The following is a 14,999-nucleotide window of genomic DNA, read 5'->3' on the forward strand; positions in this document are numbered from 1 at the left end:
TACCCTAAGGTTTTTCTCTTCTCTTTGAGCACAGAGTCACCAACCCAAGGCATGGGTGTGATTATTCTGTTCTCCTTCTGTTGGCATTTATGGACTCCCTATAGAGTTAGCTGTGTTTCTGTGCACTCTTTGGGAGAGAACTAGAATTTGTTTCAGAATACGTTACTTTCCCGTAGGGTAGAACAAAGAGGAAGAAATGTCTAATGCTATATGAAAGCAGGGAAAAATAAGAATATATGGGAATAACATCTTACTTGAGGAGAGGGCAATTACACTGTCTGGTGGACAAGCAGTTAGGTCTTGGTGCATTGTAAATCAACTTTTCCTTTTATGGTCAAGCTGTAAATCATAGCTGTGTTATGTTACTGTTATGTTACATATTTATTTCCTCATGTATGCGATAAAGGATGCAGTGTTCTTGTATTTGCCATCAGATGACTGAAGCATCATTCCATGGACACAAAGGGAAAGCTGTCACTCAATGGAGTAAATTTCCCTGTCAGACAATATTAACTGAATAATGAACACTGTCTCCAACACTCAGGCTACTTTAGCATGTTTTCTAAAAACAAGTCTCTTGAAATATTAAAGATGAGCACTCAGGCTACCTTCTGTTGCCTGTATTTGCATAGGGGCTGATGAGTTACTCTGTGCTGTTGGTTCTGTAGATGAACCTTTGTGGTTGTGCAGCAGCCACTCCTAACTCAAGTGGCTCAAATCATAGCATACTATCATGTTCCACTCTTTTTAGATGGATAGAGCCTTCACTGGTAAGGATTTCCTAATGCCTATTTACCAGAAGGAGTTATTATAACTTATTGTGGTGGCACCTACATAAATTAAGGGAAAGTTTCTCATTTAAAAAATGAAGATGTAGGTCTTAAAAGTTCAGAGAAGATGATAGGTAAAGAAAAATTGGAGGATTTATTTAGGTTGCCTGCCTTTACTCTGTACTTCGTAGGTAGAACCATAATCTTTTGCATTTCGTATGGCAAATTTCCAGTCATTTATCTGATACTGAAACAGGTGTTTGGGACAGTAATACTGCCAATGAAGATTTTCTTTTATTATTGTCAACATGGTTGGTTGTACTGAGGGACGTGGTTTAGTGGGAAATATTGGCGATAGATGGACAGTTTGGATGGACAGTTTGGACAGATGGACAGGTCTGGATGATCTTAGGGGTCTTTTTCAGCTTTGGTGATTCTATGATTATTTCGCTGTGAGGGTTTACAGCAATTGGTTTCTTCAGGTTTGGTGCAGGGAATTCTTTCAGTAGCCCTAAAGTCTGTAAACAATCTGCTAATCCAAGCATTAATACTAATGTGGTTAGCTGCCCTTTTTTCAGCTTTCTTTGCGAGTTATGTAATAAGTATAGCATGCAGGGATATGTATTAAAGGCAGTTCCATATTGTAGCAGAGTTTATTGCAAGATTATTTTTCTCTTAGCAAAATTTAGTGGGAAAAATGATTGCACTGTTGATTTATTTTGAATGAACTCCTGGAAGGCTTGCTAAGTATGCCATGTGGAAAGCTCCATGAAATGCTGAGGGTTAATATTCTCTGCTATTAATTTCAAATTCCAGATAAATACGGTTTCAGCTTTGATCCTATCTGCACTAATTCTTTGTCACTGTACTAATTAATTCAGCATGCTGGAGAAGAGATGCTAATTTGGGCATCAAAGAAATAAACGGGTTGGAGGAGGAGGTTGTGTTTAATGAGAATTGTTAAAAAGATCACTGTTACTCCCATTAGACTGGATCTGGAAGCTCAGTCATTTTAGTCTAGCCTCCAGCAGCTTGATACTGTAAATGTTTAAAAAAAGAAAAAAGAAAAAAAAAAGCCACTTAGTTTAATGTTGACATAACAAAACAGGAGCAACAAAATATTAGCATGTGGGCAAGGAGGAGGTCTTGCTGCAGTAGGTCTTTTGCTGTGGTATCCCGTTGTTGCTGTGGCTGAAGACACCATGGAGGGTATGGGATGAAATCAGTGGCAGTGGGACAAGGAGAAGAGGTGCACACCTGTCCCTCTGACAGAGGTTTCCCTCAGGGAGGTGCTGCCATCTTCTTGGATAGTGGTACAGGTTTGAACAGAGTTGCCCAGCCCTTGCCATGCTTGCTCTGTTCTTGGAATCACAGCCTTTACCCAAACGTACTCTCATCTCTCTGTATTTGTTTCAGCTGTTGCAAAGCTCTCAGTCCTACCAGTGTAATCCGTAACTGCATGCTTCTGTCCAATAAGTAAACATTTAATAATAAACCTTTTAGGTATTTAGAGAGCCACTACAAACGTAAAAGATGTATTTCATTAATGCTGCTATTAACATAAATGTAAAATGAGCCTGGTCTGTAATCACAAACGAGTCTGACTCACTAAGGATCTTTATAGCAATGTTTAATACTCTGTAAAAGTGTATGTATGAAAGAGATTAATCAAAGCACAGCACTGCTTCTAGAGCATTTCTTCTGCTGTAAAGCAGAATGATAAAATAACTTAAAACACACGGCAGTAGTGGCAGTTAATAAGCTTTTTATAGTCCCTGTGTGGACCTGAAAATCATACCTTATTAGTATCTTTATCTTTCTTGCTCACTCATTCATTCTTACTCATATTTAAATTTAATTTTAAGGGTTATTTCTAGTCTTTCATAAGGGAGCTGCTTTAATAATCGCATTTTTCCCCATTTGCTGTGAAGTGACTAGGAGCCAGAGCTTTGTTACATGTACTTTACAGATCAGTCCTTTTTTTTACAGATCATTTCTGGACAAGTCAAGAGTTTGACATTGTTAGGCTGTGTATCTTGCTTGACTGTGTCATATGCCCTCTGCCCTCTGGAATTATTTCTCTGCAGAAGCTTGCAATTCCATTATGTACCACGTTGGCTGCAGTGGCACCTACTGATCTAAGGCAACTGAATTAACTTAGAAATCCAAGTTGCTGACTTTAGTCTACAAGCTGCTTAGGGTTCTACCCAACAGATGTTTCTCGTGCTTAGAAGTCCAGGATTTCATAGACCTGCCTGCTCTTTAATCCTTGAAGCAAATATCAATACGTTTGAGATCTGGAAGCGCCCAGCTCCACATGGAAATGAAGTGTTGCCATGACCACAGCTTTAGGTCTTGCATGTAAGACGTTTATCCCAAATATAACAGAGCAGGCCTATAGAAGGCTTGTTTTAACTTTTATCCACTGGAATAGGGATAAAAGCCCTGAATCGAAGCATACATTAGCCTTTATACTGTAGCCAATTCAATGGTAATAAATACTGCGAGATGATGATGTACTTGGTATTCAGAGACTTCATTCATTTAATGTTTCTGAGGGGAAAATGTTAGTTATTTGCAGAACACCCATACTCTTCTTGGAAATTCAAAGAAATAGGATAATCCCTCACTGTGCTATAGTTTGTTCTCAGCTGTTGCATATGGGCTTTTCCCATAAGGATGTATCATCACTCTGAGATCTGATCACTTAAAGAAAATTCCTTTATACTTTTGTTTACACGACTGTGCTCTGAGCAGTTGGAATATTGGTTTTCTCAACTGGAAAGTATGCTTGGGCCATTAGGCTTTCACTTCTTTCACAGTACTTCCCAGGCATTTACAGTGGGTAATCAGAGAACTGGGACAGTCTTTCAAGCAAACTGGAAAGTAACAGATGTATTTCTTTTTGGTCATTACAATTACAAGTGGATTCATTTGGCGTAAATTGGTTATAGGTAGATGTAGAATGGGAGGGTGCAACCGATCCATTTGTTTCACGTCTTCTAAATGTATTTCACCATTTACACATAAGATTTTAAGAGTAACAATTCTGACAATAAAGACAATTCTGCTGTGTTGAGCATAGCAAACCAGACCTTTTAAAAATTTATGTGCCATATATCTTTTCATTAATGTTTTTATGCTTCTGTCAATGGTATTACTATAAAAGGCATATTTTACCAGAATCCAATTATTTGTTGCCTGGAGAACTGGAAACTTAAAGTCCTAAAGCCATTCAGTTCTCATAGAATTTTAATATGAATTTGATTAATTCCATAGTATAATTTTGACAATAGATTTTATCCTGTCCTTGTTAAAATCAGTAGTGGGCCTCTCACTGATTTCAGTGAGAGCAGGATTAAACCCAGTTGGGCAGCAAGTACACTTTTTGTTCTGGGTTTTTTGTTTTGTTTTGGTTTGGTTTTTGTCCTATAAGCACTAGAGAACCATTAAGCCTATAGTGCAGAAAACCAAGCAAAATTACAATCAGTGGAAGTTAATTTTATCATCAGAAGGCAATTAGAACACATTGGTAACCAGACCATAAATTTTAGGACAGGATGCATAAATTCAGGCAGAGATTATATTTTTTGTGTCTGTGTGGCTTAATGCTTTCTGCTCTATATTGCTTTTCTTTAGTGTTAAATGTTTGCTCCTCTTATTCTTTAATGTTTGTGCAAGATCTTTGTTGAAAAACATATTACAGTAATAATAAAAAGCAGTGGATTTTTATGATGTAGCAACATGAAAAAGAAGCAAAAAATGTGAACATTTCTTTAGCCTAGAGCTGTATATTGCATACTTAGTGTAACAGGTAAAAATTGTAAGTCTTCACAAATCCCATGTGAAGTCAAAAATAGGAAAAAAATAACAAAATGCCAAAACCAAACAACAACAACACCAAAAAACTACACACCTTAAGACAACAAATCAGGGTTTTTTCCATCAAGACCATCTCACTACTTCTGATTTACAATGAAAGTGGAATTTGCCAATTTATGAGAGAGCAGCTCTACCAGCAGACAGACAGCACTATTTTTGCAGAGAGTTGTCATGTTAGCAGTTATTACAATCAAGATTTTTACTTTGTCTTATTTAAAATGTATTTATTTCCTTTATAAGGAAGAAATAATAGATGGACTTGAAAGGGAAGCATGTTGAACTTTTATTTTTGTTTCATTTCTCCTGAGTATGCAACATATTCAACTCCAACTCCCTGCAGCAATATGGTATGCCTAAGAATAATGTTTTCAGAATCAATACATGCAGTCAAATATAAGACTCCACAAAACTATAATTGAAACAGTGGGAGAAAGGTAATCAGACTGAATATATACTAAGGACGAGAGTTGGATTATGACCAAGCTGCTTTTCTTGAGAAAACTGCCATGAGAACTTCCCGGCGCACGCTAGCACTCCAAGGCAGGGTGCCTTGAGCCATCTGTTGTTCGGCTGGCTGCTGTCATCGTTCCCTTTGTAACCAAGTTCTCACTGTGTGGAAGACTTGCTGCAGAGTCCATGTGAGCTTCATTTGCTCATAAGCTCATAATTATTAAGTTCAATAAATGTTGGGATTGTAAACGTATAGGCCCGATTATTTGCAAGATTTCTGCTTTGGTCAGAGGAGAAACCTGAAGTCAGTGGTTTGCAACTGAAGTATATGCATAATAGTTCTGCTCTTCCACTTGAGGCAACTTAGGATGACATGGAGAAAATGTGGAAAGGAAAAATCACCAAGGCAATAGTGCAGAAGAGTTTGTAATTTTCAGTTAGAGTAATTAGTTTGCACTATGATACATTTCATAAAGAAGTAGTTACTTTTTTGTACGTTACTGGCGTTGATTTACATGAAAGAACACATTGATTTGCATGGGAAGGCAGTGGTCATTTATTTACCTACTGAGTGGCGAATTACGAACTGGAGAAGAGGAAGGGAGGCTTTCACACTTTTTTGACGCATAATTCACGAGCATATCTGGCATATCTGACCTCTCTGCATTCTGCCTGCCTCTATCAGAAATGAAATGTGGCTCTCCAGTTTAGTCACCTTTTATGAACTGCATAACGCAGGCTGATATGTTATGCATATCTCTACAGCGTGTAAAACAGTGGGACCCTCGAACTGATTGGAGTCTCTGGAGGAGTTTCACAGCATAAATATTAAATGATAGTACGATGCCAGGCAGAAATTAAAACCCAGGAGTATTTTTGAAAGAGCTCATATGGACTGTCTCATTTTGTAGTTTCAGAGCATGGCAAGATTTTATTCTTTCTGATTGCAAGCTTATTTAAACAAAGAACAAATCTTTAAATTAAGAGCAGATATGATTTAAGAGACAGTAGATACTGATAAAAGCAGGACATGCGGTCTAGTCTGGGTTGCAGTACTGTAGTCTTTGCAGATTACTTCTTCAAGAGCTGTGGTGTGGTAAGAAGAACCTTCAGCTACCTTAAAATGTGCACTGATGATAGTCCAGCCCTTACTACAATGCTTTGCATTTCAGGTTTGCTGGGCTTTACTACTTTCTCTTTCAAACAGCATCTTTAAACATTTCAGAGACCAAATCAATGTGTAACTAGACCTACCTAATGTACATAGCCTATTTAAAATTGGTAACTTCTTTTGCAGCATGGGATCTGGGATTGACCAAGATAAAAGCTCTTAGTGTCATGATTGCCTAAAATTTCTGTGTTTTATGTTAGATAAGTACTGTTTTTTCTTCTGGTGATTACTTCCTCCTGACTCCTTCCTTGATATTTTAAACAGATTTGGAAAGAAAAAAGAAGATAAAAGTGGGAAAGCAGATCAGAAGGGGAATCCAAAGCATGACATACTTAAAGAAGAGGATCTAGAGAAAATGAAAGATGAACGTGAAAGGTGAGTAAATGATCACAGCATCTTATTTCGTCAGAAGAAAAACTTCAAAGCAAGGACTGCCTGAAGTAAATGGTCAGACAGGCAGCCTGACCAGAGAAGTCCTAGACTTGGAGACAGGCCCTGGCAGTAGACGGTGTTAGGCTGTTCTCCTGGCTGAGTTAGGGCTGCTGTATTATGGGAGCCTGCCTTCCTGCTCTAACTTCTCTGCACTTCACTGTGTAACTGCTATTCAGAACTTAACTTCTGCTAAGCTAGTCAAGATGAGTTCCTTCTTTTTTCTGTATTTCTCTAAAGCAAGAACCTCCTACTTTCTTCCCCAGCAGCCTCTGCTGTGTTTTCCAGTACACCAGACCTTTTAGCTTCAGCCAGCTGTACCACTAGATGGTAGTTTTTGTACTTAAGTATGTTCATATCAACACAAGAGTTTGCTGATTAGCCTTGTGTTGCAAAAGTATCTAGTCAGCAAATGCTGAGTAGGCAGACAACAGGAAGAAAGCGTGTCTAAATAGTTAAAGTCATTCTTGAAGAGTCAGCAGCAGGGGGTCTGCAAACAACCAAGGAGTGGGAAGGGTATGCTGGACAAGACAAGAAGCTGAGGTTCATAGACATCACTTGGCCACCAGTAGTGAAGTGCAGTAAATCTGAAGTAAGGTTCCGTTGCTGAAATACAGGAACTACTGATGTGAATAAGACCAGTTCTCTGTCTTGTTCATAAAAAGTTCCCTCTTAAAGCTCAATTTTACCAGTTTTGTTACCTTTCCAGTCAGAGAATGTGTAATTTTCTCCTTCTGCAGATCTGTCCGTGTCTGGGATACTTTGTAAGTGCTCACAAGGCTTGCTAAGATTTGCAGACACGCAGGTGCCCTTCATAACATGCCAGTGAGGGTCATTGCTCCCCTCTGATGACTGCTGTCACAAAAGTTAAAGAGCCCATACTTACTGGCTTTAAACACGTTTTTGCAGTTGCTGTAAAACTCTTGAAGCTGTAGTATTATGGGTTGTCAATGCATAGGGAAAGCTGTCAGAGGTGTCGTTGAATGCTGGAGAATCCTCACTGGAGAATCCTGTTCCTAGGAGATGAGCAGATGTAGTTCATTTTGAGAGGCAAAATCTTTTCTCACAGTACAGATGAGCACACTGCCCAGCCTTTGTGGTGCTGGCCAGTGCCCAGGGAAAAGATATCCTGCTTTCATTTGAGTCAAGCAGTGCATGGTCAGCTGTGTGAGTGGATTGATAGCTAATGGATTTAAAAAGAAGAAATAAATCTAAGCCCCAACCGTTGAAGTCTGCTGCTAAGATTTGTTCTATTCATTTTAAAGGGTAATAAGGTATCCAGTTGCTACAGTGTTTCTACTGTATATGCTTAGCCAGTGTTTTAAGTATTTGCTTCATCTAAGCTAAGTAATGTCAGAAGTAACTTTGTACCATTTCTTTTTAAATTTCTATATTGCTTCCTATTTGCTAGATTGATGAGTGCCTTTATTTTAAACTGCTGACTCCCATTTTGGCTACTGGCAATTTGAGAGGTATGTGTCCTTCATTTTAAAGAAGCCAGTGTCTTTTATTAGGATCCTGGCAAGCTAGGAAGCATGTATCCCATCTGTTAAAGGGCCAGTGTCATTTAGTAAAATGTTGGCAGGCTGCAAGGAATGAACCCTTCTGTCTAGAGGTCTAACATTCCAATTGGACATGAGATAATTGTTCTTAATATTTCTTCAGCATTCTGTGGAGTTTTTTTAAATTACAGTCGTTGATTGACAGTAACTTGGTAAGACTACATTAGAAACTGGCAGCTGAGTGTCTTCATCATTCTGGTTTCTCTAGTAATGATTTCAGCTTTGACCTGGAAGATTTTACGACTGAAATGGAGAACAGCAGGTGTGTTGAGAAGTGGATGAACCAAGATGATATTTTTAACCCACTTATTTGAGTCTTCTTCCATAATGCACAAAAATAGAGATATACCCTATTTTCTATCAGGTAATATAACTTTCATATGGTTTGAGGATTAAAAATTTAAAAAATTAATAAAATAAAATGAAGAGGAGTGTTGGAAATTTCCTTACATTGGCCCCAGAGCTAGGCAACATGTGCTATAAAGCTAAGCAAGTCGCTTCAACTCTCTAAATGAAATAAGCATAGTTGTATTATATAGATGCCCACATAAAAGTGTTTATGGACTGAGTCTTGAACCTTTCTTGAATCATTTGTGAGGCATGGGAAGCTATCTTTGCTAGAAGGAAGTTACATAAGGTAGTCAATTCTCATATATGGGTAAGAATGAGCAGGGAAGTGATCGTCCCTCTGTACTCAAGCCCAGAGGGGTGAGGCCAAACCTCGAGCACTGTGTTCAGTTTTGGGCCTCTCACTAAGAAAGGTACTGAGGCCCTGGAGCTTGTTCAAAGGACAACAAAGCTGGTGAGGGGTTTGGAGCACAGGCCTTATGAGGAGCAGCTGAGGGGGCTGGAGCTGTTCAGTCTGGAAAAGAGGAGACTGGGGAGACCTTATCATTCACTACAGCAACCTGAAGGGAGGTTGTGGTGAGGTGGGGATTGGCCACTTCTTCCAAGTAACTAGCAGTAGGATGAGAGGGAATGGCCTCAAGTTGCATCAGGGAAGATTCATGTTGGACATTGGGGAATACTTCCCCAAGGACTTGGTCAGGTGCTGGAACGGGCTGCCCAGAAGAGTGGTGCAGTCACTGAGTGGAGTGTTCAGGAAACATGTGGATGTTGTACTGAGGGACATGGTTTAGTGGGAAATATTGGTGATAGGTGGACAGTTGGACTGGGTGATATTGGAGGTCTTTTCCAACCTTGGTGATTCTCTGAATCTATGAGCTGTTTGAGTAAAATCAGGGAATGGGAACATTATGTGTCTTAAACATAATTCAGACTTTTTGCTTTGTTGTTAACTATTCAACTAGTGATGATAAGTTAGTAGACAAGTTTTATAGCTCTATCTCAAGATTTAATAATTCTATAATGTAATTCAAATCCAAGATTTTAATGCACATATTGGCAAAGCAAACCTTGCAGCACATCCACACCATAGATCTTTCTGCTTCTATGACTTCACTAGCTGCAGTTCTGCATACTTGGTCTCGTCTTTACAAAACCAACCTTTGCTGAATTTTGCTAGAGAATTGTCTATTTTCAAATAAGTTATATGTTAAAACTGTAAGGAGCATAGTAGTAGAACAAATGGGCTACAGAAACATTGGTAGAAATGCAGCTTTTTTTGTCCCCTAGTGCCTGCAAACAAATCTTGTATTTAAAATACAATTTGCTTTTCTAACATTCAGCCTTTTTAGAGTTTGTTTAAAAACATACCTGATTTTACCTTTTCAAGATTAGCTAGGTAATCTTTGTTCACATACTCCATCTATTTACTACAGTTTTAAAGTTATTTTGCTTAAACTTCAGTTTTCTTAAATGCTGACTGCATAAATATTTCAGAATTTGTCATACTAAGACATACGTAAGATTTTTCATCTGACAATTTTTTTAGAGGCTGAGCTGTTCATTTTTGGGCATTAGTGGAAGTGGTCAGAGTAATTGATTTCTGGACTGGGTGTGACAGGATTAATGATCAAGTGTGTTTCAGCATCTTAGCAGCTGTGGAGCTTGCATGGTTTTGTGAGGTTGCTTGGCAGATCTCCAAAAAACGGAATACTGTTCCAAGATCTCAGCTGAGAAATATTTTTCAAAAGGAAGTACTATTTTCGGTTTACAGGAGTAAATCATCTCTCAGAGTTTTGGGAAGGTTTTTTTGGTTGGCACTGTATAGATAACAATAATATCTCATGGAATTCTAGGGATAGGTCTGACAAAATTTTCTATTTTCTTGGATGAAGCTTTGTTCCAGACACTTTGACAAGACTTACAGACATGCAGAAATGTCAGATTTGATCTCTACGTGATTTTGGGTTGGCTACGTGGTACAAACCCAGTGACTCTGTCATTGACAGGAAGCATCAGATCTTATGTAGGTGAGCTGCAGAAACATAAGTCCATCATACTCAGAGTAGGCTGGATTTAATGCTTGCACACGCACTGTACCATTCTTTCTCTATGCAACAAGTCTGACACATCCAGAATGTGTTAGAGCTAGTAGGCGTATGCAGACAGAGCATACAGCACTTACTCTCTAGTGCAGATGCTTCTCAGAAGGACTGGACTTGCTGCACATTGGTCCACTGCATAGGTTTGCTTGGACAACCTTTTACGGGTCACCAAGTTTCAGATTTGAACCTAAGAAAGTTAAAGTTAATTGAGTATTTCTCCAGCCTAGCAATTCTTATTTCTTTTTCACATTTTCTGATTCTCACTTCTCAGCACAGCTCTCTGTACTGCCTTGTAGCTGCACTTCTCTGGAGCAACTCTGCATCCTGTGCTAAAAATGCTCCCATCATTATCATCATTATTTTTTACTGCTTTTTTACTGCTTGTATTCCTTAGCAATCCCAACCAAGATGAAGGTCTCAAGGTCTCAACAGCTCCTTGCTGTTAGGGAAGCTTGTGCCTGACCCTGTGAACATACAGCTGAAGTAGCAGAGACAAAATCTGGCAGAAAAAAATGTGTCCCAAGAGTGGGAATCTGATGTGCAGGCAGTGCAGCTGCTTGTCCAGGTTCCTAAAAAGTCCCTGTCAGGCCAGGAATTTGTTCCAGACCTCAGCCCCAGGCCTTTCGTTGCAAAGGCAGTGCTTTATTATATGACTGCTACTTCTACAGGCTACAAGTGGTTAAATGGAATTTAGGATGTTAGGCATTCCTTGTTTAGTAATAGCTTTATCTGTGTCCAATTGAATATGAAGTCAGCACCTCCTCTGAATTTCACAGTTTTCTCCTCCTCTCCGTACCTCCCTCAGCTTTTCCCTGTGCCACAGCAATGCAGTACCATTGAAACTTTACCAGAGAAAGTCAGAACTTCATGGAACAGGTAGTTCAGGAGGACTGACTTGATGTATGATACAGTTCTTTGAGGTGGTGGTTTGTCCTCCCTGACACCGGTCAAGTGGTTCCTTGGACTGAGGCCCTATTTTAAATAAACTCATGATTTTGTTCATGCTTCAAAGAGTTTGGCTGTGATAAAGCATGTGCTCCAAAGGTCTAGAATCTGCCCATAAAAGGGAAAAGCAAATGCCATGCCTGTGGTTTATTTTGATCAAGCTGACTCAAATCTGTATTTTTAGTGTGTTTCATATAAATTACTCAGAATCTATCATTTTAACAACAAGATGTTCTCCACATGATTAAACACTGGAAGAGATCCCTTTTTTTCTTTCCTTCCAAGCAAGATTTGGGATTGCCTTTAAGTTTTACAAAGTCTGAAAATCATTGTAAAACAAGCTAGAAAAATATATTAGGCAATTGAGTTTTATATGTAATAATTTGTTTGCCTTTCAAATGCAAATAAAGTGACTATAAATTGAAATAGAAGTATTTTTTTCCTGTGTAAGATTATTTTGCTGGAACAGTCCTGCTGAGACCGAAGTCTCTCTTCCAGCAGAGTTGAACATTTCCTTCACATTCATTCACATTTTATTCAATGTCACAAAATAAGGCACCTTACTGAACAAGAGGTGATCTTAATCAGAGCATATGAGTTGGTGAATGCAGAGGCACCCTGTGTAAAAAAATTATACTCTTCACTTGTTCACTGGTGTAATGGTGTAGTGGTTTTGTTAATCGGTCTTGGTTTTGTACTCCATTATTAGAATTAATTGAGGAACTTTTTAAATAGTATTAAGTTGTTGCATGGAATGTTAGAGATGCAGGAGGAACATCTGGCCAAGACTTTCTGAATGTCTGAACTAAATGCTTAAGTTACAGAGCCTCTCAAGTTTGGTTAAAATTAAATGGTTCCAGTTTTTGTATTAAAGATTGAGTTTCCTTTACTTTTCGGAAACCTTCCAGAAATTGAAGAGAGCTTCTCTTGTCTTATCAGCTCTGGGGCTTGTTGCCTGTTCCCATAGTTAGAAAAATCAATACATATGTTTTTGATATTTGGCAAACAGAGATTTAATTTTGCAGCTGTAAGATCCCTGTACGAAGGGAATGCATCTCACAGAACCAAAAACATTTAGAGACCATTCCTATATGAGAGAATAGTTGTGAGTGAAGCTCGTTCCATTTCTTTCTGTTAGCATTTGCTTCATTATATTTAATTACAAACAATTCGTGTGTTACTGGAAATGAAAATGGAAACAAGAATAGTTGCAGGCATGGCTGTGAGGCACAGAAGCCAAATTGTTTTGAATCAGAAGTTGAAATTCACAGCAACAGAAGTTATGATTTTTAAATATGCGGTACGTTGCAGGGTGCGCTCATAACACACACAAATTGTTACCACCACCACGTAGTTTTTGTGCCTGCGTTACAGACTTGCAAGATCTGAAAGTATTATTATAGCTGCTTGTGGTTCTGTGATCTCTGAGAAAACGTTGGTAATCGCTGCTCGCACCATTCAGCTCTGTGCTAAACCACGTGTTTTTGGGGCTCCTGAGCTTGTGCATCATTATTTATGAAGGGTTAATCCAACAAGGCATATCTGTCCATTGAGAATGCCTGACTTTGCAGCACAGCTAGGTCCTGTGGTTTAGGCAAAATAAAGTGTTGGATGTGATCCCAGTTTTAATACTCCCAATTTATTATAACCATTGAACCCTGATCAGATCACGGATTGGACTGGCTCCCAGTTTTTTAAATGTCCTAATTTATTGCTGGCTTGCAACCCTGATAAGAATACATATTTGATTAAAGCTTCAGTTTTCAAAAATTCCAGTTAATTACTTTTAGATTCTTATTAGATCATAGCCGTGTAGTATGGTATGTTGAAGTTATGAAAAAGTTAGTGGATGATGTTGCACAGGTCAAGGTCATAGTTTCATTTTGTGCTGACAGTATGAAGTTATCAGATTTCTGTTTATTACTGTGGCAACACTTGCACTGGACAGGAGGACAGATTAATCCCATCCCCATTGATTCTGAATGATTCTCATTTTAGATCTGCTGCTGCTCTGCATACCAGAACATGTAATAAAAACCTACCACTGAACGCTAAGAGGCTGATGCGTGGTTATGAATAGCTGAGGTAGATGACTCTCACCTGCCTCTGACAGGTTGTGATGTGGCATTTAGAATCAAATAGAGGTTTGAGGTTTCTTTACTTGGCTAATCTACTGCTGGAGGACATTTGTCTGAAAACATTAGCCCGAGTGTTGATCCCAGACTGTCCTACATCAAGTACATTGAGGTCTGCAAAATGGCACATGAAATCAGTCTTTTTCTCCAACTGTCACAATACTATTCCAGGTATAGGAAACTGCTGGATATAGCATTTCCAGATGTCAAAGCCATGCCTTCTAAATTTCACCCAAGGTCTCATCCTAGTGTCCTTGGCTTGCCCTTCACTGAGGCACTGCTTTCCCTTTGCTCCAGAGACCACATCCTACCAGCTGTGCCCACCTGACGGAAGGCTCAGCAGCCCAGCAGCAGCAGCCTGCCTCACTCCTGAAGAAATATACCAATGTGGGGCTTTTCTGTATGGGTGGGGTGTGGTGGCTTGATGTTTTTAAACATGATATGGTGAAACAGAGATACAGCTGTTTGAAATACCATGAATGCAGTAAAACTGGTGGGTGTACTAGCCAGTCTGGTAATGGAAAGGTTTCTGGGAGGCAGATCACTTTGGCCTAAGGAATTCTATGATGCAGGACCAAATGTAGGTCAGCTCTTGGTCTACCCCAAAATCAATAAGGGCTTAAGAATGACTTGGAAGCTGCATTTCATGCCTTGCCTTCTATTTGTGATTTATGACAGTCTATCATGACAGTCTTTGGCAAGCACGTTGAAGTAATGCCACAACACAGAATTCCTGTTCTTGGATTCCCTTACCAGCAGGAAGAAAAAAAAGAAGAGATTACAACTCACAGGGATGGAGAGGCAGACAGGAAATCTGGGCATGTAATTCTCCATAGCAAACAAACCAAAATTACTAAAAATCTTGAAGCTTTCTCTGCTGGGTCAAAGCTGGATTTTGCTTTCTAGTCCAGGACGGTTAATTAGAAACAACCTGTGAAGCCCAGACTGACAGGCAGGGAATGTTTCTCTTCATGAACAGGGAGACTCTGTTCAATGGATTCCAGGTTTGGTGTTGTAAGTACAGAATATAGAAATGTACCAGGGATATGCTATCGAGTGGAGCTAAGTTTCCTTCTTCTACCACTAAGATTTAATTCAGAAGGAAGCAGGTTGTGCAAATGCATGAGGTCTTGTTAAAGACAGAGGCCTGGGGACTCGAAAGGTGGTGGTCATCCTTCTGGGTCTGTTGTCAGCTATGTTACTGC

General features: G+C 39.2%; 1 protein-coding gene across 6 annotated transcripts in view; it reads left to right on the forward strand.

Moving 5' to 3' along the window:
* The window catches only part of PARD3B (par-3 family cell polarity regulator beta), a 753,023-nt gene that overhangs the window by 651,883 nt on the left and 86,141 nt on the right, over positions 1-14,999 (forward strand). For 5 of the 6 annotated variants that reach the window (XM_052674691.1, XM_052674688.1, XM_052674689.1 and 2 more), the window contains one exon: positions 6,538-6,648. In XM_052674691.1, coding sequence (XP_052530651.1) covers positions 6,538-6,648 — 111 coding nt within the window. Of the gene's footprint in view, positions 1-6,537; positions 6,649-8,472; positions 8,606-14,999 lie in introns of those variants that run through there. The other variant, XM_052674692.1, reaches the window with a different exon arrangement.

Source organism: Tympanuchus pallidicinctus, unplaced genomic scaffold, assembly GCF_026119805.1.
Source record: "Tympanuchus pallidicinctus isolate F22 unplaced genomic scaffold, pur_lepc_1.0 scaffold15, whole genome shotgun sequence".
NCBI classification, from domain to species: domain Eukaryota; kingdom Metazoa; phylum Chordata; class Aves; order Galliformes; family Phasianidae; genus Tympanuchus; species Tympanuchus pallidicinctus.